We start from the raw sequence: 21,656 nt of genomic DNA, 5'->3' as shown, positions 1-21,656 counted from the left end.
AGTATATCAATATGTGGAATTAAATTATGGAATGGATTAAGCAAAGCAATCAAACAATGTACTAATATGATCCACTTCAAGAAACTCTTCAAACTTAAAGTGTTTACAAAGTACAAAGAAGAAGAACCATGACAAACATTCTCAATTTATTTCATGCATCCATTCATTCATTCTTAAAGTAATCTTACTTATCTCATCATATGAAATATGACTTTCTTCACCAATTATTATTATTAAATTCTTACTATTATTTATTTATTTATTTTTATTGTGATTACCTATGGAGTTTATTGTGAATAAATTGAGAACAGGAAGTGAATAAAAACGTTTCAGCAACTGTTATGTAAAGAAAAGGGGTAGGATTAAATAAGCTCTGCTTCTTCCTACTCCTTTTCGAACATGTTGAAAAGAGAAACTGGAAATTGTGATGTATCATGTTGTATGCTTGCATGTTCGAAATAAACTCAAACTCTAACTCTAACTCTATCAATAATGTCATCACTGAATATGGCTGTTTATCAGGGTATAAAGTCAATTGGGACAAATGTGAAATATTACCACTTAACACTGCAAGAAATCACAAGTTCAGAACTCCAAAATTGGGTTTGGTTTTGAAATTGTATTGCATTATTATGGTATTGTTGTGTATTGTTTTCATTTAAAAAAAAAAAAAAAAAAAAAAAAAAATCGTTTTTGAATCGAGAATCGTGTTGAATTGAAAAAAAAAAAAAAATCGATTTTGAATCGAATCGTGACCCCAAGAATCGATTCTGAATCGAATCGTGGGACACCCAAAGATTCCCAGCCCTAGAAGATATAATGCAAATATAATCATTTAGCACATGCAATATCATTTAGACTAAAACTGTAGTGGGGGGCGCTATTTTGCATTTATGTGCAAACTGACAGTTACGCCCACATGACTGTGAGAAGAAGAGGCGAGCACGCTGCAAAGACAGCTAGAAAAATAAGTTTTCATCTTATGTGTGCATGTCAGTATATGGACTGTCTGCAGAAATAAATGATAATAGACATATCGTCTATTCAGCAATATAATTTTATAGCTGCTGGATGACTTAAGGGGCTGATTTAAAGCAACTGAATTGAAGCGTTTTGGTGTCTGCTTGCGTTCTTTTCTCTCTCAAAGAGTGTACGAAAGCCTATTGTGTGCCTTTAACCAGTTTTGTGATGTTCCTATGCCTTTAAGTTGATAGGTCAATCTGTGACGTCATTTCCCCTTTAAAGCACGTCTTTGTCAAAATAGCCGGTTTCAATCAGTGGTGGCAGCCAGCCTTGTGTGCGTTGACGACTAAATGTAAGTTTTGTCACATACTGTTACAGCATTTGAACTGAATGTCGTGTATTGCTACTTCTGCAAATGTTTGGTGCATTGTATGCTAAGATCAGTTGTTTTTTGGGTCGATTGAGAGATAATTAGTCTCGTTGACGGCGTTTACATTCACGTGTAGTTTATTTAACGTCATTGCAACTGCGATGGCGGAGTTTGGCCTTTAGATGGCGACAGAGACCACACACACACACACACACACACACACACACACACACACACACACACACACACACACACACACACACACACACATACACATTTAAATCAACAATTATGAAGATTAAAGGATTCTCTGGCCGGAATCTGTCCATCGTGTCCCAACTCTAAAAGAACTACTATCCCTTCCTTACATTGGTCCTTCGAGCCGGATAGAGTTCCACCATCAGACACTATGGAGTCATCACCTGCTGATCACCAGCCCTCTGTCAGGCCAAAGAGAGACATTCGACTACCACAGCATTTGGCCCCTTACGATGTCACCCTCCTTCCCTCTCAACTGCCTGCTGCCCAAATCTCCTCACTACCAGTAGGACAACACGGTGAAGCAAGGCCAACCAGAGCTAGGAGTGCGTCAGAGTACCAGTCATCTGCTTCTTCACGTCGATCCTCTCGGCGATCGCATGGGCTTCAACTGCTCCAAAATATTCCGGATGTTCAAACAGCTGCCCTAGAGGAGCGAATTAAAGGTTTGGAGCTTGCTGACCTACAGCAAGAAATAGAGGAGAAAAGGAAAGCTGACTTGAAGGCGAAGAGATTGGATGCACAAGCTAAAGAAGGACAAAGACTACAAGAGGATGCTCACCTTGCCAAGGAGAATATGGCAAGGGAAATGGAACGGCGCAGACGCTTAAAGAAACTGGAGAAAGACTTACACATTGCCCGTATTGTCAAGTCTTTCCTGTCAGAGTCTGAAGATGATGCAATGTCAACAACGTCAGCTCCGCCCGCTGCTGACATGCTTCAGCTCCCATCAATAACTCCAATGAAATCCGCTGCCGCTATCCCGATTACACAGCCATTGACAACGATTCCCATTCCTGTCCAAGGTGCAAAAACTTGTGTCCCGACTTTAGTAGCCCCCACTACAGCTCCTGCATCTGTGTCTTTCACAAGTCAACATATGCCAGTCTTTCCCACATCTAGTTATGCATCAACAATGACACATGCAGCCGCAGTGCCACAAACCATGCAAACTTTTGTGCCACAACCACCAGTTCCAGCTGGTGCACCTCCTCCTGCTGGGCAGTATGTTCAATACACATTACCATCTGCTACTCCTACCCCGGCAGCACCACCCTGGTCCTACCCGGGCATCGAGACGCTGATCGCTACATCCTATGGCATTCCCAAACCAGTACTTCCAAGGTTTGAGAGTGGCCGGGAAAGTGATTTCGCCCTACTCAAGATGGCGTTAGAGAACTTGATGAATAGTCATCCTCACCTGAGCGAGCAATACAAATATCAAGTTCTACTAAATCAGCTCAAACTCCCTAACGCTCTGCAGTTAGCCAAGTCATTCATGTATGACCCAAACCCGTACACGGCTGTGCTAGGGGCTCTACAAGACAAATATGGCCAGCCTAGACAACTAGTACAGAGTGAACTAGGAGCTATCCTGAACTCACCAGCCATCAGAGTGGGGGATACAGAAGCTTTCGACACCTTCGCTCTCTCAGTTCAGACCTTAGTTGGTATGCTGCGGACTTTAGAGGGACCCCTTGGATGCGAGCTCAAATGTGGTTCTCACGTTGACCGCCTCATAAGTAAAATGCCTCCTGCTCACCGAGACGGATTTATGGAATACTGTCTTTGTCGAGGCATTCTACAGCCAGGTACCAACCAAACTTACACCCTGCCCGACCTGGCATCCTGGCTTCAAGTTAAAGCTCAAGCTAAGCGCCTCGCCAGCCGAGTCACTCACCTCTACAACCCGGGGCCTCCTCCTGCCAAGAGGGATTATAATAGTCCATGGCCCAAACAAAGGACAGCATCAATTCTCTTATGTTCTGGTGAAACCGGTAGCAGCCAGAGCACCAATCTGACAAAGTCACAACCCTTTAAACCTAGTCCTTATTGTCCATTTTGCAACATTAAGGAGCATTACCTCAACTCATGCCTGGACTTCAAGAAACTGAATACCAGTGAGATTACTAAGTGGATCCAAGAAGGTAACAGATGTTGGAAGTGCGGTCGTGGCCACAAAGCTGCAGCATGTACGCTTAAACGCCCTTGTAACTTATGCAAAGAGACGCACGTCACAGTACTGCATGACACGATCCAAGAGTCATCTCAACAAGTCCTGATGATGAGTAACCAAAATCCCACAGTCTACCTGGAACAGCCTCGAAGCCCTCAAAGAGTTTTGCTGAAAGTTGTTAAAGTGCTCTTACAAAATGGAGACCGCACTCTAGAGACATTTGCTGTGCTCGATGATGGTTCTGAGAGAACACTCATCCTCCCCTATGCAGTAGAGCAACTACAACTTGCTAAGCATCCTGAAACCCTTCACCTGAGAACTGTTCAACAAGAAGTGAAAGTGCTCAATGGTTCGTCAGTCAGCCTTCAAGTCTCCCCCATCTTCAAGCCAAGCAAGAAGTATTGGATTAAAAATGCCTTCACAGCTGAGAATCTGAGCCTATCTCAGCACACATATCCAGTAGCGGCCCTCCAAAAACGCTACGAGCACCTCAAAGACCTTCCTTTGCTGCCTATCCATCGAGCGCAACCGCTACTCCTCATAGGTTCTGATATGTCCCAGCTTCTTGCTCCTACAGAGCCGGTGCGAGCAGGCCCATCTGGCGGCCCCATAGCAGTCTGTACCAACCTAGGCTGGTCCCTACAAGGTCCGTCTGTGATTTATGCATCTTCCCATCAGCCTTCCTGTCTGCACGTTACCACTGAATCCCCATATACCGAACTTTTCAAGAATGTGGAACGTCTCTGGCAGATCGATACTCTCCCTTACGTCAGCGAGAAGATTGCATCTCGTTCCAAGCAAGACCAACAAGGTCTCTCTCTTTTACAGACTGACTCTAAGCGTGTACCTGTTGATGGTATCCAGCGCTACGCGACACCCCTGTTACGTCGCCAGCCAAGCACTATGCTATGTGCATCCTCAGATGCCGTAATGCCAAACTTGCGCAGCATTGAACGCAGGTTGGCCAAATACCCTCACCTTGCAACCTCTTATCGTAGAGAGATGGACAAACTTATCAAAACAGGATACGTTGCCGAGATTCCTTCAGAGGAGGCAGCAAAGAGTACTGAGTCGTGGTACGTACCACATCATATGGTGCACCACAATGGGAAAGACAGAGTGGTCTTCAACTGTTCTTTCTCCTACAATGGCCAGTCTTTGAATGATCATCTCCTCCCTCGACCAACGTTGGGCCCTACTATGATTGGGGTCCTCTTGCGGTTCCGATGTCATGCAATAGCCATTAGCGGGGATATCAAGTCAATGTTTCACCAGATCCGCTTACTTGACCATGATAAACCACTCCTTCGATTCCTGTGGCGGAACATGGACAGGGAATCTAGAGCGCAGATCTTTGAATGGCAGGTCCCACCTTTCGGAACAACCTGCAGCCCCTGTTGTGCAGTGTACGCCTTACAGCAGCACGTCAGGGACTATGAGCCACCAGACTATCTGCTCATGCAAGTGGTTGAGCACTCCTTCTATGTGGATAATTGCCTCCACAGTCTGAGTAAGGTTGAAGAAGCCAAAGCTCTCATTGACACTCTGCGTGAACTTCTTAGCAAGGGAGGTTTCGAGATCCGACAGTGGGCTAGCAACATGCCAGAAGTTGTGGCCCATCTACCACCTGATGCACGATCAGCAACTAGTGAGCTGTGGTTATCCAAAGCAAGTGATAACCTCCACGAACCCACTCTTGGACTATGCTGGGATTGTTTGAATGACACGCTGAGTTTCAACCGTCACACAACAGAATCATCAGCTGCCACTCTTCGAAATGTCTACAGTGTCCTGGCCAAGCTTTATGACCCCCTAGGATTCATTGTACCATTTACCACTCGGTGTAAGGTGCTCATCCAAGATATGTGGAAGTCCAACCTCGGCTGGGACGACCAGATCCAGCCTGCAGATCTCCTTGACAAGTGGTCAACCTGGGTACGTGAGATTCCCACTTTACAACAATTTAAGGTGCCCCGTTCCTATGTACCTTTTACTGTGAACACTCTCACTTCAACCAGACATATTCACATCTTCTGCGATGCCTCCGAGCGCGCCTATGGGTCAGTGGCCTTTATGCAGTCAGTAGATGACAATCAGCACACCCATGTGTCTTTCGTGTTGGCCAGATCACGAGTTTCACCGAAAAAGCAACTGTCCATCCCGCGACTAGAGCTCAGTGCTGCACTTACAGGAGCACAGCTGGCCAAAGTGATAGAGACAGAGCTCGGTGTCCCTTCAGATCGCATCACGCTATGGTCAGACTCAACGACCGTGCTGCACTGGATCAAATCAATCAATCAATCAATGTTTATTTATATAGCCCTAAATCACAAGTGTCTCAAAGGGCTGTACAAGCCACAACGACATCCTCGGTACAGAGCCCACATACGGGCAAGGAAAAACTCACCCCAGTGGGACGTCGGTGAATGACTATGAGAAACCTTGGAGAGGACCGCATATGTGGGTAACCCCCCCTAGGGGGGGGGGGGGGGGTTTAGAATCGTGTCGCTTCAAAGTATTTGTGGGGACTCGCATCACCGAAATTCAAACCCTAACAAACCCCACCCAGTGGCGTTATGTTGATTCTCTGAATAATCCAGCAGACGATATCACTCGTGGACTCACCCTGCAGGAAATGATCCAAGAGCACCGCTGGAATAAGGGCCCGCACTTCCTTTACCTGCCAGAAAATGAGTGGCCCAATTTGCCTTCATCTGAACTGGAACCGGATGCCACAGAGCTAAGGAAATCCGCCTTCGTTGGAACTATTTCCTGTGCTTCATCCACTCAGCTTACTGATTTCAGTAAGTTCTCCACATGGAAACAGCTTCTACAAGAGACAGCTAGCTCCCTTCATGGGGCGGCTGATGCTGGTGCTTCATCCCCACCTTCCGCCGTGGATTTTCTGCAAGCCGAAAAACTTATATTGCAAAGGGTTCGAGGAGATTGTTTCCCAGAAGAGTTGAGAGCGCTCAAGGCTGGACGGTCTCTGCCTTCAGACAGTCGACTTGCATCACTTTCACCAGAATATGAAGGAGCCACAGGATTACTCAGAGTTGGTGGACGGTTGCGGCATGCGGAGAGTTTAGATTGGGAGGGAATCCACCCTATAATCTTGGATCCAAGCCACCATGTGACAAAGCTTGTCATAAAGGAACATGATGAAGTACTGTTGCACCCTGGCCCAGAAAGAGTTCTTGCTGAAATACGACGTAGATTTTGGATCTTAAGGGGCAGAGAAGCAATACGGAAACATCAGTATACATGTCTAGAATGTCGTCGTTGGAAAGCCAAGCCTGACATTCCTAAAATGGCTGATTATCCCCCTGCTCGACTGCGACTTCATAAGCCACCTTTCTATTCAACTGGAGTTGATTGCTTTGGACCTCTCCAAGTGAAAATTGGGCGCCGCACAGAGAAACGATGGGGTATTATCTATAAGTGCATGACAACTCGTTCTGTACACTTGGAACTACTGGAGAATCTTGATACGGATGCATTCCTGCTATCCTTAAGAAGATTAATCTCACGACGCGGCAAACCCTTTGAACTCCTCATGGACAATGGTACCAACTTTGTTGGTGGAGAACGTGAATTACGTGAAGCAGTTGCTTCAATGGAACCACAGTTGAGAGAGCAACTTGCAGAGCACCAGATTTCATTCCGATTCAATCCTCCAAGCGCACCACATTTTGGGGGCACATGGGAGAGAGAAGTAAAATCCATTAAGACAGCACTCAGAGTTGTTCTCAAAGACCAAACAGTCCCTGAACCAGTATTACTGACAACATTGATAGAGGTTGAAGGCATAATGAATGCTAAACCTCTTGGTTACCTGTCTTCGGACGCCTCAGACCCAGACCCAGTCACGCCCAATCTCCTTCTTATGGGCCGTCACGATTCATCTCTACCTCAAGCAATCTACGATCCCTGTGGTCTCGGAAAAAGACGTTGGAGGCACAGCCAAGTCCTAGCAGATCACTTCTGGTCATCTTTCATCCAGCATTACCTGCCAGGGCTTCAAGAACGTAACAAGTGGAGGAACGATGGCAAGACCCTTTTGGCCGGTCAAGTTGTCTTGATAGTGGATCCTCAACTCCCCCGAGGATCGTGGCCTGTAGGACGGATCACTCAGACACATCCAGGAGCAGATGGACGGGTCCGGACTGCCAGAGTACAAGTGAAGAATCGCACCTACCTTCGCCCAGTCGCCCGACTGATCATGCTTCCACCTCTTGATGACGAGGACACTACCTCATAGACTTTCTTCTAGTTCCAACTGCCATACGGACAGTTGGGGGCGGCTGTGTACGAAAGCCTATTGTGTGCCTTTAACCAGTTTTGTGATGTTCCTATGCCTTTAAGTTGATAGGTCAATCTGTGACGTCATTTCCCCTTTAAAGCACGTCTTTGTCAAAATAGCCGGTTTCAATCAGTGGTGGCAGCCAGCCTTGTGTGCGTTGACGACTAAATGTAAGTTTTGTCACATACTGTTACAGCATTTGAACTGAATGTCGTGCCTTGCTACTTCTGCAAATGTTTGGTGCATTGTATGCTAAGATCAGTTGTTTTTTGGGTCGATTGAGAGATAATTAGTCTCGTTGACGGCGTTTACATTCACGTGTAGTTTATTTAACGTCATTGCAACTGCGATGGCGGAGTTTGGCCTTTAGATGGCGACAGAGACCACACACACACACACACAAAACCATACACATTTAAATCAACAATAAAGATGATTAAAGGATTCTCTGGCCGGAATCTGTCCATCGTGTCCCAACTCTAAAAGAACTACTATCCCTTCCTTACAAAGAGGTTTGATTTTTCAATTAGTAAATATAATATATCACCTATATGAAAAAACGGCTTACAACATGAATTTTCTTGCGTTTGGATCATTCCAGACGCTTGAATGTTGGGTCCACTGCTTTCCTGCAGAGTGCAGAATAGTCTGTCTTAATTGCAATAGTACAGGGGTCAGCAACGCGGTGCCCGCGGGCACCAGGTAGCCCGTAAGGACCAGATGAGTAGCCCGCTGGCCTGTTCTAAAAATAGCTCAAATAGCAGCACTTACCAGTGAGCTGCCTCTATTTTTAAAATTTTATTTATTTACTAGCAAGCTGGTCTCGCTGTGCTCGACATTTTTAATTCTAAGAGAGACAAAACTCAAATAGAATTTGAAAATCCAAGAAAATATTTTAAAGACTTGGTCTTCACTTGTTTAAAAAAATTCATTTTTTTTTTACTTTGCTTCTTATAACTTTCAGAAAAACAATTATAGAGAAAAAATACAACCTTAAAAATGATTTTAGGATTTTTAAACACATTTACCTTTTTACCTTTTAAATTCCTTCCTCTTATTTCCTGACAATTTAAATCAATGTTCCAGTAAATTAATTTTTTTATTGTAAAGAATAATAAATACATTTTAATTTAATTCTTCATTTTAGCTTCTGTTTTTTCGACGAAGAATATTTGTGAAATATTTCTTCAAACTTTTCATGATTAAAATGCAAAAAAATTATTCTGGCAAATCTAGAAAATCTGTAGAATCAAATTTAAATCTTATTTCAAAGTGTTTTGAATTTCTTTTAAAATTTTTGTTCTGGAAAATCTAGAAGAAATAACGATTTGTCTTTGTTAGAAATATAGCTTGGTCCAATTTGTTATATATTCTAACAAAGTGCAGATTGGATTTTAACCTATTTAAAACATGTCATCCAAATTCTAAAATTTATCTTAATCAGGAAAAATTACTAATGATGTTCCATAAATTATTTTTTTTATTTTTTCAAAAAGATTCGAATTACCTAGTTTTTCTCTTCTTTTTTTCGGTTGAATTTTGAATTTTAAAGAGTCAAAATTGAAGATAAACTATGTTTCAAAATTTAATTGTCATTTTTTTCGTGTTTTCTCCTCTTTTAAACCGTTCAATTAAGTGTAAATATCATTAATTATTAATAATAACATAGAGTTAAAGGTAAATTGAGCAAATTGGCTATTTCTGGCAATTTATTTAAGTGTGTATCAAACTGGTAGCCCTTCGCATTAATCAGTACCCAAAGAGTAGCTCTTGGTTTCAAAAAGGTTGGTGACCCCTGCAATAGTATATGGCAGAAAAGGTGGTACATGTTGTAGATGTGCTTCTTGTTTAACACTGCAAAACAGCACAGGCTGGAGAGCATAACGTGAATGTGGAGGGAAATGAGTGTGTTCATGGGCACAATGCTGGCAGTAGGGGTGCTCAAAGGTCAATTCACATCTAAATTGCGATTTTTATTTATTCTGATTCTAAATCAATCCATAATTTTCGAGAATTTCTTTAAAAAAATATTCATAAATACACACTTTTTAAGAATATATGTTTTGATTAAAAACATTTAACAACTAATATTGATATTATTACTGATACAGTTGCTTTTATAAAATGTTTAGTTTTGTATTTGTATGTCTTCTCAATTGCTTTGTAAACTTCTAAAGTATTGTAAAGATAGGATTAGGTTGGAGTTGCTTTATTTTCAAATAGATGTGACAAACTAAAATTTATCACAGAATGTTAGTTAATAATTAGATTAACTAACATTCTCTGATTTTTGTAAGTAAAATATAATAAAAGAAAAAAAACAAAAAAAAAACGTTTTTTAGGCCAACACTGCACGTCTATGTCATACAACAGCAGCCAAGAGGAGCTTTTTGAAAAGGTTGTATTAAATTTATACACCAAATAATACAGTATATTACACGAATCGTGTTGAATTGAGAATTGCTTCAGAATCGAATAGTCACCCCAAGAATCTGAATCGAATTGTGAGGTGCCCAAAGATTCCCATATCTAGCCGGTAGTACAGGTAAAAACTTAATTTAAATAAGGTAATGTCCCACTTTTGCACTTGTTATCAAATATACATGCGGTCTTAGTAGATCACACGCAACATGCCCACTAATAGTACACAAAATGTTATAGTTTCCACATGCTGCTGAGCGCGTTATTTGGATCGTAGTAGATCAGGCCCTTATTGTGTAGGGAGAAAAAGACAACTGTACCAGCTTACCATGTTGGTCACATTCTGTGTATATGTAGTACAGTCAGTTGCCCATTGAATGTGTCAAGCAACGCCAATCACTCTCATTCAGAGAGTTAACTGGGACCTCGAGATATCCTCTTGCTGACTCACTCAGTTTGCTAGAGTTGAACATTGGTCCAATAACCCTGTTCAAACCCGGTCAGAGGTTTTAAAGAGGTATTAGATTGCATATTAAATGCATTCCTTGCATTTTCTTTTCAAAAATCAGTGCTGCCATTACAAATACTCTGACTCGTCATGAGGCCGGTGTTATTGTTGTTTGGATACTTTTTAGTATTTGGCATGCTTCTTGCAGCTAGCAATCCAGCTTGGAATGAGCCACAAAGTTCAGCAGACAGCTCACCACAGCTTCCAGGTTGGTCGCAAGGCAGTACTGGGATGCTGTTTGTCTGTGTGTACAAGTGCGTTCAACAAGGATTACCATGCTTTGGCAGGAATAGTAAAAGTACAGCAGGGTTCAAAATACCGAGTCACATATTTACAAGAACACAGTCTTTAACTTGCTGCACACTCGCAGGAAACAGAATAAAAGCTAAAAGTGTTGAATTCACAACTGTGTGGTATTAGTCAGATTTATTTGCCACCAGTTTATTTAACCTATCTTAATTCCCACTTCACTACTACTCTCGATTTATTTTGCCTAATGTTGGAAACATTTCTTTTGATATTCATACTCTTCTTGTTGGTTGCTGTTATGATGTATTAATGTATTTTTCTTAATTTTGTCTTTTTTTTTTAATAGTATTTAATTGTGTTGGGGCAGTCTTAGGAGCATTGGTTCAGACTGAGCCACATTTCATAAAATGTTATACTAGTACATTTATCGAAGACATTTCCAGGGTCATGCCATGCAATATTGAGTATTTCTCACCTTCTGAATGGGTGGTAATCTCCTGCTCTCCCTGTGAACTGCCTCAAGAGCCTCTATTTGCATGGCAACTATGCCTGTGGGTCAGAGGATGAGGTCAATTACCTGGCAGCCAGCATACCAGTGCACACACAGAAGGGGTACAGGAACATGTACTTACACACAGTCACACAACCAGCGTGTGTATTTAGAGGATTTAAGGACATTTAACAGGAGTTAATCAGCTCAGATGTGTTACTGAGAATACACACCAGCAGGAGTTACACTGCACAAAGCTGTGGGAATTAGGACAGCAGCTGCGTGAATGAACACGGTGCGTGACATACCTGGGATCATGCTGTGGAGGTTCTTGATGTGTTCCTGGGTTACGCCGCTCTCTGTACACACTTTGTCAATGAAGCGAGCCACAAATCTGACAACCGAGTTGGCCACGTCGCTGTTCTCCGAATCCTCAAACCCACTTTCTGTGTCAAAGCTCTCAGCAACGCTGCCGGCGATGCTATAAACGGTAAATGATGTGATGAAAAGCATGAATATCCAAGGGGAGAAGCAGGAGCTGTGTTGACAAAAGTTAGCAGCGAGCCTGGCACATGCAACGTGTAGACTAGACTTGGACTTCCTTTTTATTGTCATTCAAATTTTAACTTTACAGTACAGATAAGCACACATTTTTGTTGCATTAGCTCATGGTAGTATAAAAAAGCAATAAGGTGCAGATATAAATAAATAGATTACTGATACTGTACAGATATATATTGCACTTTTGCATATGCATCCACGTTCATGGATGCATGTTATATTGTCTTTATATTCCAGCGAGTTAATCCATTTTTATGATGTGTATTGCTGGGATTAATCTATTGTCCGTTGGAAATGTTTCACATGAAGTAAACTGCCGTCTTAAATCCTCACTAGTGAGTGGCAGGGTCCAAATGTCCTTAAAAACAAACACGTTTGGAGTTAAAATGAAAAAGCATAACAAGGGCTTCAAAAAGTCGTTGAAACGGGGAGAATAATAACAATCCTAAAAAAACAACAATTTCATTAGGGCCCTTGCAGTGCGCCGCTGCTCGGGCCCTAAAAACAAATAAGAGCAAATATATACATAAACAAATTCTTAGCGGTCCTCTCTTAAATTTTAAACAAATAATAAAATGTTACATATTAAGGGAGTTTTAAGAATCAAATACTGACATCTGGGGGAAGAAACTGTAGATACCATGCACATAATATGCGAACATTGTGTTCTCCTCAGTGTTTTTGGCAACAAACTAGCCTCTTCAAAAAATATTTATTTCCCAGTGCACAGGAGAAATCCGAGTGATTGTTTGGTTTGGGTTGAGTACAGAACAGGCTTATTGATGACACCCAAAGGGCTGAAGGTTGCGTTACTTTGTGCAGTAGCAATGTCTCGAGAGCAGCTCAGACTGAATGCGAACAGGACACGGAAAACATATTGAGTACTATTTGGCACACGTGAGTGACTTCCATTACCTCCACCCAAACACATACTTCTCATCACTTTGACACTGGAACACATACCCATCCAAACCAGGAGATATTACTGTTAAGACCTCTTCTAAATAACACTGGTGAATGTACCTTACATGTATTCAACAATACTCAATACTACAGCAACCAGTGATTGGAGACACAACACATTACCTATCAGTTTAACACATCAATTTAACATCACAAAATAACGTACCGTGTTTTCTCTTAATTTTCTTAATTTATCCTCGGGGATTAATAAAGTATTTCTGATTTCTGATTCTGATTTTTAATAATAGCAGAGGTTATGTTTAGGATCCCACCATGGTAAGGATTTTTTTTTAAAAGAAGGGACACTTTTTATTTTATGATTTATATGAATATTAAAAATAATTTAATGTCTTTATAAGCCCTTCACACACTCTATACAGCGTTCAAACATTTATAAACACTTCCTATGCTCTTAAAATACTTAATACACTGACATATTTTATATATTAAACTTCAATAGGTACTCAAATCTCAACATACTCAATAATACTTTAAAATCAGCAATGCACTAGACTTCAGCTAGTGAAACCTTTGTATGCTGACCTGTTGGTAACGATGCTGTTGCTTCCGCTTTCCCAATCAGTGGCAGGCGTGTTGCGAAGCAATTTGTTCTTGCTTGTGTCCAAAGGAACAAGAAGATAGACCATGAGGCTGGCATAGTGGATGGCCTGGCTGAACACGGTGCTCTCCTCGTTCTTCACCAGCTCCTGCTGCTTCTCTTTGCTCAGACTTGGCCACAAGCGCAGCTGCTCGGCAGCCAGGTCCATAGCCGTCTGATTCTCTCCTCTGTCCGCCACAGGCACTGTGCCCACATCCTGAAATGTTCAATGTAATTTTTTTGGACTCCCATACTTGCTGCTATTACTAAATCAGATAGCTGGTCAGTATGAAACAGTTGAAAGTAGTGTATTATGTATTTTACATGTCTGCTTTTGTTAACTAAGCAATTAACTTACAAAGCTAGATTGTTTGAAATGCAACACTCAAATGCTGCAAACTCTTCCGTAGTTTTGTTGTAAACAAGTAAAAAATATATTTAGATAAATAAAACACATGATCCTTTTTATTTTATTTGTACTACAGAATTAAACAACTTATATGTGTCTTAACATGTCTAATCTAAAGGATCAATGATTAGAACACACCTAAAGCCCTCCCTAAACAGTCATGTTTAGAGTGGCCAGGTTTAGGGAGCTGTCTTGTGTCATCCAAATGCATTACTTCTCACACTGCCCCTTTCTCCTGCGGTAGTAGTAGTAGGTGATGTGCACACAAAAGTTTGGATCTTTGACATTATAGTTGTTAAAAGTTGTCGCTGGCGATAAAAGAAAACGGTAGAGCTTCCAAGTCATTGGTGGAAAAAAAATCAGATTTGAGAGTGTCTTATGCAAACAAGCACAATATTTCTTACCTTCATTCTGGCAGCAATGCCCCACTTTTCCTCAGGTGTGTTGAGATAAAGGGCTCGGATCTGGTTTTGGACCTCGCTGTAGAAAGTGGCCTCCCAAAACTGCTGGTTGGTCCAAATGGGGTGGTCTTGAATACAGGTGTAAGCAAATTGGTTCACCCCAGCAACCAGTTTCTGCAAAAAAAATACCTACATTAACGACACGTTACGCACATTCTTTGATTGGTTATTTTTCACATTACAGCAACTACAGGATTCAAAAGATGTTATTACTGAGAATAAAAATTTAAATATATTTGTTATTTTGGTGATTAAGAATATGTACAGTATGTTTAGGGTACCCTAACTAATCCAGACGCAGTACAAAAATACATGCAGTACAGCTATTCATTCCTAAGAACCAGATAATGTTTTTGTCCGAACCAATTATACAAAAAGCTGACTATATCTATTTAATCATGTATTAAAAACATGGAAGATGATTGGTGTTATCTCGTGCATCCACATACAGTATCTAATTTACTTTATCTGTGGTGACACTGACAGCTGTTCATGCCTAAAAGAAGTGAAAAAACGGGAATCAAATCCGCAATGACTTAAAAGTGAAATCAATCACTGAATTGTAACCTGTGGAAATATAAGGATGTGTAAGTGGTCTTTCAAAATCTGGGGTATTTCGAAACAGTGCTAATGTCTTTAAAAAGTGTGGCCTGAAGACTAAAGCACCTGCTGATTGCACAAACAAACCGGGAAGGGAATGTGTGATGCTCGGCTTCAGGCATTAAATCTGGCTGACAGTGGAACACTACAATGTGATGTAGAAGAACCCTTTAAAACATACTATTGTGAGACAAAACGTTGTCCATGTCAATGTCGTCACAATGTAAATACCAGGGAAGATTAACCTCTGACTTCTTTCACCCCAGAATTAGACCCAATGCCGAGATTTTCATGTTCACTTCAGCGATTATTTCCTAATTAGTTGTTGTACAGTGTTTACAACATGGCTATTCAACTTCATTGTTCTAGGGGCTACATCTCCATTAAGCTAAGAGCTGGGGGCCGGCTTCTCCCTTCACTATAATCCTTACTTTGTATATTACTGAGAACCAGCATCCTCTACAGTAGACATTTGATTTTTGTCTATTAATTTTGTCAGAATTACTAAAAATAACCCTATCTACAGTATACAACAGGAGAACTTTTTAGGAATCTGCTGCAAATATGTTAGTCTCTTCCAAGCATTTTGAACTTAACTCGCGGGCCGATCTGGTGTCATTTCCAGGCCGGATTTGGCCCTTGGGCCGCCAGTTGAATTTTTTGAATGATTTACAAACAAGCAGAATTAAATCAGCTTCATTATCAGTATGATGGGCCTGGAGCCACTCCAACAACCAATGTATTATGCGTTTCTTCTGTTACATAAGCAACAGAGAAATTACTTTCCGAGAAAAAGAGATGGACAGAACAATTCCTTATGCTGATGCAATGTGTTACGCAGAAATGTACAACTCTACGTAATACAAAGTGGTCGTAAATTCGCCCCAGCTAAACAAAGAATCTAAAACATTGTGTTCCTGCTTCAGCCTTTTTTAAATGTATTTTTCCTTCTACATTTTGTAAACTGATGGAGGTATGGAGAAGGTCCATTTACTACAGTGTATACTGTATATTGTATGAAACATGTGATTTATATTAAACAGGACCAGATTGATAATGGGAGTGTTTTTTGTCCTTTTCCATAATCCACATAACAAGATTACAAGTTTTATACATTCAAACTCAATAACATAAAATAACATCAAGTTCAATAATAAATAAAATAACTGTGCAGCTGTGGTATAACTTGCATCAAGCTCAATATCAAATAAAATAACTTGCATCAAGTTCAATAATAAATAACACAAAAGTGTTATAACTTGCATCAAGTTTAATAATAAATAAAAAAAAGTGTTATAACTTGCATCAAGTTCAATAATAAATCAAAAAAAGTGTTATAACTTGCAACAAGTTCAATAATAAATCAAATAAAAGTGTTATAACTTGCATCAAGTTCAATAATAAATCAAATAACTTGCATCAAGTTCAATAATAAATAAAACAAAAGTGTTATAACTTGCACCAAGTTCAATAATAAATCAAAAAAAGTGTTATAACTTGCATCAAGTTCAATAATAAATCGAATAACTTGCATCAAGTTCAATAATAAATAAAAATAAAAGTGCCACTTTGCAATCTTTGAAAAAAAAAAGGAGGAGCTATATGCATTTGGCAAGACAGGGCAAGTGAACATGAGTTTTACAGTACTCCAGCATTAGTGGCTGCAATGAGCCTGTTTTACATTGCACAGCTTTTCAAATCGCGGTTGCAGGCTTGACACTGCCACTGTTAAAACCTCATTGAGTTCGGGGCTGAGCTGCCTTGACGCGAGTGCTTCCCGGTGAATGACACACAGTGTGTCCAATGCGCATTTGGCGCAACCCTCTTTATTAGAGCCTGCAGCCCGTTTCTTGACTTTGCCATGGTCTGTGCGCCACCAGAGCAAAAGCCCACACAGTTTTCCCATTTAAGGTCGTGTTCTTTGAGGAAACTGCCCATTATCTTGAACAGCTCATCAGCAGTGGCTCTATTTTTTATGTATTTGCAAAACAGCAAATCCTCGCACAGTGCCTCGCCATTCACAAAGCTTCCGCTTAGCCCCGCACCCATTAGTTACTGTTGCTATGTCTGTCAAACTTTCGCTCCTACCTAGAAATGTAAAGCCTACAGGAAAAATAAGTAATTTACATTTATTTATATAGCGGATTTCACAGACAGAATCACAAAGTGATTTACAGTGTGTATAGAAAATGAAAGCATAGTAAAAAAAAAAAATTTAAGAATATAATAATAAAAAATAAAAATAAAAATTAAAGTGAAATTTCCTCCCTTTCCTCGCGCCCCACCAGTGATGTCTCTATTCCCCACCAGTGGGGCGCGCCCCACACTTTGAGAAACGCTGCCCTAAAGGGACATGGATGTTTTGGGAGATCTCGCAATACTTTTGCGAGATCTCGCAATACTTTTTGCGAGCTCTCGCAATACTTTTTGCGAGCTCTCGCAATACTTTTTGCGAGATCTCACAAAAGTTTTTTTTCTTATGTCAGTGAACCGGAAGTAAAACAGACACAGCGATGAAGGAGTGGGAGCATGCGGGAGCCTACCCATCATCTGTGCTCTGTTGTGGGACCATAATATGATTGTATGTATTTATATGTTAGGCCAATACTAAAATAGAAATCAATAAACTTCTCCCACAGATGATGGGTAGGCTCCTCCATCGCTTTGTTTGTTTCACTTCCGGTTCACCATCGCTGTGTCTGTTTTACTTCCGGTTCACTGACATAGGAAAAAAAACTTTTGCGAGATCTCGCAAAACATTTTTTTCCCTCCATGTCCCTTTAGGGCAGTGGTTCTTAACCTGGGTTCGATCGAACCTTAGGGGTTCGGTGAGTCGGCCTCAGGGGTTCGGCAGAGCCTCCGCCGCAGCGGTCAAGACACACCAGACTCATGAATTGATTAACGTGGACCCCGACTTAATTAAACAAGTTGAAAAACTTATTCGGGTGTTACCATTTAGTGGTCAATTGTACGGAATATGTACTGTACTGTGCAATCTACTAATACCAGTTTCATTCATTCAATCAATCAATCAATCAATCGTGTAAATAAAAACTTCTCCTTATCGGCGTATCTGTACTGTAAAGTTAACATTTGAAGGACAATAAAAAGGAAGTCTAAGTCTAAGTATTATGGATACCCCCAAACAATGTTCCCTCTAAATTTCCATCTGATTTGCAAGTGTGTAATTTGTTGTGAGTTCATGCACTGTGTTGGTTTTGTTCTTTGAACAAGGTGATGTGCATGCACGGTTCATTTTGTGCACTAGTAAAAAAAACATATAACTTTGTCTTGAATTTGAAAAAATTAAAAATAACATTTTATTTTTCACTAAAGAAGGGTTCGGTGAATGTGCATATGAAACTGGTGGGATTCGGTACCGCCAACAAGGTTAAGAACCACTGCTTTAGGGGCTCCGGAGAGATCTGACATGAAAAGGACCAACTATCTGGAGTCAGAAATATTTCAAATAAAGATGTCCTCTTAACTAAAGCTTAGTTAAAAGCTAATGTTAAGTTATTCAACAAGTCTGGCAGTGACGTACTGTCAGGGGAGGCAAGTGAGGCAGTGCCTCACCTTGCCACCAGGTGGCTTAACCATGAGATGTTCAAAAACAAAGTATCCATCCATCCATTTTCTACCGCTGGAGCCTATCTCAGCTACAATCGGGCGGAAGGCGGGGTACACCCTGGACAAGTCGCCACCTCATCGCAGGGCCAACACAGATAGACAGACAACATTCACACTCACATTCACACACTAGGGCCTATTTAGTGTTGCCAATCAACCTATCCCCAGGTGCATGTCTTTGGAGGTGGGAGGAAGCCGGAGTACCCGGAGGGAACCCACGCAGTCACGGGGAGAACATGCAAACTCCACACAGAAAGATCCCGAGGCCGGGATTGAACTCACGACTACTCAGGACCTTCGTATTGTGAGGCAGACGCACTAACCCCTCTGCCACCGTGCTGCCCATATATATATATATAAAAACAAAGTAATAAAATAAAATAAGTTTCAATATTTCTCTTTTGGTCTATGCTTTCTATGTGATTTTGGTGTGGTTCCTGTATATTTTGATAATTTTCATGGTCAAAATCGCGGAAATTCCATGTTTCCTGATGAAAATAACGCAGCAGACAAAAAGTGAGGCAGACACAGGTGGTGCCTCCACGGCTACACACACAGAGTATTGAGCGTGTGCGTGCTTGTTGCCACGGGGAAAAGGCAGGCCATGAGGCAGCAAGTACCTCTGCCTCAAGGTAGGGGGCGATATATTGTCAGCAGTACTCTGACTCGCCACACTGGGAGAAGTGGGGGCGCTCAAGCTCGCAGACACATGTCTCTCCAGCGGAAGCCAGCCTTTTAAAAATAAAAAAAACTATTTATAACAAACATGGCATTTTTATTAGAGTAAGCCAGCGTTTGTGGGTGTTTTTTTTCAAATGCAAAAATATTGTTTTATTGCTTGGAATGAAATGCAATTAAATGAACGTGTCTACCAATATGGAGGATTATGTACTGTATCCGAGATTAAATAGTTATCTAAACTGGACTTTAAGACAAAACGAATGTGATCACACAAAGTACGTTTTCATCGAGGATAGCTATTGCTGCTTCAGATACAAATACAGAAAGGTAAGATACACTCACAATACATGATTTATTTTGTTAAAAGCAAATGGGACCAAAAAGTATTCAATAACAACTTTATCAAATACTTTTTCGACCCATTTATCATATCATAATATCATTATTATAACGTTTTTATGAAAGCGAATAACTCCCTTCTTTTTCCTGTTACTCTAATGCAGTGTTTTTCAACCTTTTTTGAGCCAAGGCACATTTTTTTCATTTAAAAAATCCGGAGGCACACCACCAGCAGAAATAATTAAAAAACGAAACTCAGTTGACAGTAAAAAGTCGTTGTCGCAATTGTTGGATTATAATTACGGGTTTGCAAAAAATATTTTTAACCCAAATAGGTGAAATGACAATCTCCCACGGCACACCAGACTGTATCTCACGGCAAACCAGTGTGCCGCGGCACACTGGACAACCTAAATCAACAATGATATGAATTTAAGTAAAAAAAAAAGAAAAAAAACACTGCTTTAATGTGCAACCTAAATCAACAATGATATGAATTTAAGTAAAAAAAAGAAGAAAAAAACCCTCCAAAAGTATCTATGCCTCTTCACCTGGTGTTTAGTTCACCGCATGTCACTGAAGTCTGGGGATATGTGCAAGAGGGGTGAAATATATATATAATTTTTACATTTAAAGCACCTCCTTGTGGCCTACATAACATGTAATGGTGGTTATTTTGTCCAAATTTTGCATTGATTTTATTTTTCAGACCTATTTCAAGGCACTGACCGGCTCTACTGGATGCGCCATTTTGTAGGCATTCTTATTTATGTGCTTCTACTTCAACTGCATCTTCTCCTCATTAGCCATGTTGTAGTTTTTAGCGCTTCCATATCGAGTCTCCTGATATATAAGTTAGAACTATACGCTACTTGTATTAGAAATGGCAACAACAGAGGATGCATGTGCATGGTAGGAGCCAGTTTACCCCACAACAAGAGGATAGAGAAAAATAAGCTTATTGACTACAGCGTCGGACTGCAAAGGCAGACTCGCGCAAAGTTCTTTGGGTAAATCTCTACCATACAGTATATAGAAATATCCGCTGACGTCACAGGCGGGAAAAACGTCACAAATTGGGCAAATTCCATACGGTTCATTTGGAGGAAGTATGAAGGAAGGCAAGATTGTTTTTTAAATATGTCTGCAATACCTCTATGATTTGATTAAACATTTTCGGGACTTATGCAGATCCTAAATATACAAAAACAGGTAGTAGTAGGTAAGAAAAGTTAGTTTTGCATAATTGGTCCCCTTTAAGTTACAAAACACATATCCTCAGACATTGACATTGAATATATGAATGAAACTGCCATAAACAGACGCCAATACAAAGAGCTGGATAGTCCTTCAGAAGCTCTGGAACAACTTCCTATACTGCATGCAAAGGGTCTAAAAGCAGATGTGTGAGTGTGTTTATGTGTGGGGAGTGTCGGTAATGTGTCTATTCTGTCTATACTCAGCCTGGGTGTGTTTTTCTGAATCCCGAGATATGTGCAGGTCATTTTGACCCAGGTCATCGCTTCTTAATACAGTGAGACACTCAAAAGACACTAATCAGACAGGTCAGGGGAAACATAATGGAAGAGGGAGGAGAAAAAAAATAAGGAAGTAAAGTTGAAGGAGAAAGGGGGAGTATACTACTATCTGACCAATATGGCTGAGTGACTTGACTCATTTAAAGGTGGAATGTTGACAAAGGGAGCCAACACCCACCAAAAAAAGCAAGAAAGGAGAAACTGCTGTTTGTAAGTCAAAAGCAAAAGGGCTATCAGGATCTAAGATATTGTTTATAACTTTAGGGGTCATGATCCCGAGGTTCATCAAGGTTCTTCAAGCATCAACTGGACATCATCACACACGTCAAATGTGTACCGCAAAGAATGAGAGATGGT

At 40.8% G+C, this 21,656-nt stretch overlaps 1 protein-coding gene across 5 annotated transcripts in view; it reads right to left on the bottom strand.

The window, feature by feature from the left end:
* sbf2 (SET binding factor 2) overlaps nucleotides 1–21,656 on the bottom strand; it is a 259,041-nt gene that overhangs the window by 35,296 nt on the left and 202,089 nt on the right. For all 5 annotated transcript variants that reach the window (XM_062028691.1, XM_062028699.1, XM_062028716.1 and 2 more), the window contains 4 exons: nucleotides 14,455–14,625; nucleotides 13,587–13,858; nucleotides 11,828–12,000; nucleotides 11,505–11,578 (listed from right to left, as the gene is read on the bottom strand). In XM_062028691.1, the coding sequence (XP_061884675.1) occupies nucleotides 11,505–11,578; nucleotides 11,828–12,000; nucleotides 13,587–13,858; nucleotides 14,455–14,625 (690 nt within the window). The remainder of the gene's footprint in view (nucleotides 1–11,504; nucleotides 11,579–11,827; nucleotides 12,001–13,586; nucleotides 13,859–14,454; nucleotides 14,626–21,656) is intronic.

The sequence above is a fragment of the Entelurus aequoreus genome, linkage group LG02 (genome assembly GCF_033978785.1).
Source record: "Entelurus aequoreus isolate RoL-2023_Sb linkage group LG02, RoL_Eaeq_v1.1, whole genome shotgun sequence".
Taxonomy (NCBI): domain Eukaryota; kingdom Metazoa; phylum Chordata; class Actinopteri; order Syngnathiformes; family Syngnathidae; genus Entelurus; species Entelurus aequoreus.
This window is presented reverse-complemented; position numbering and strand designations above follow the sequence as displayed.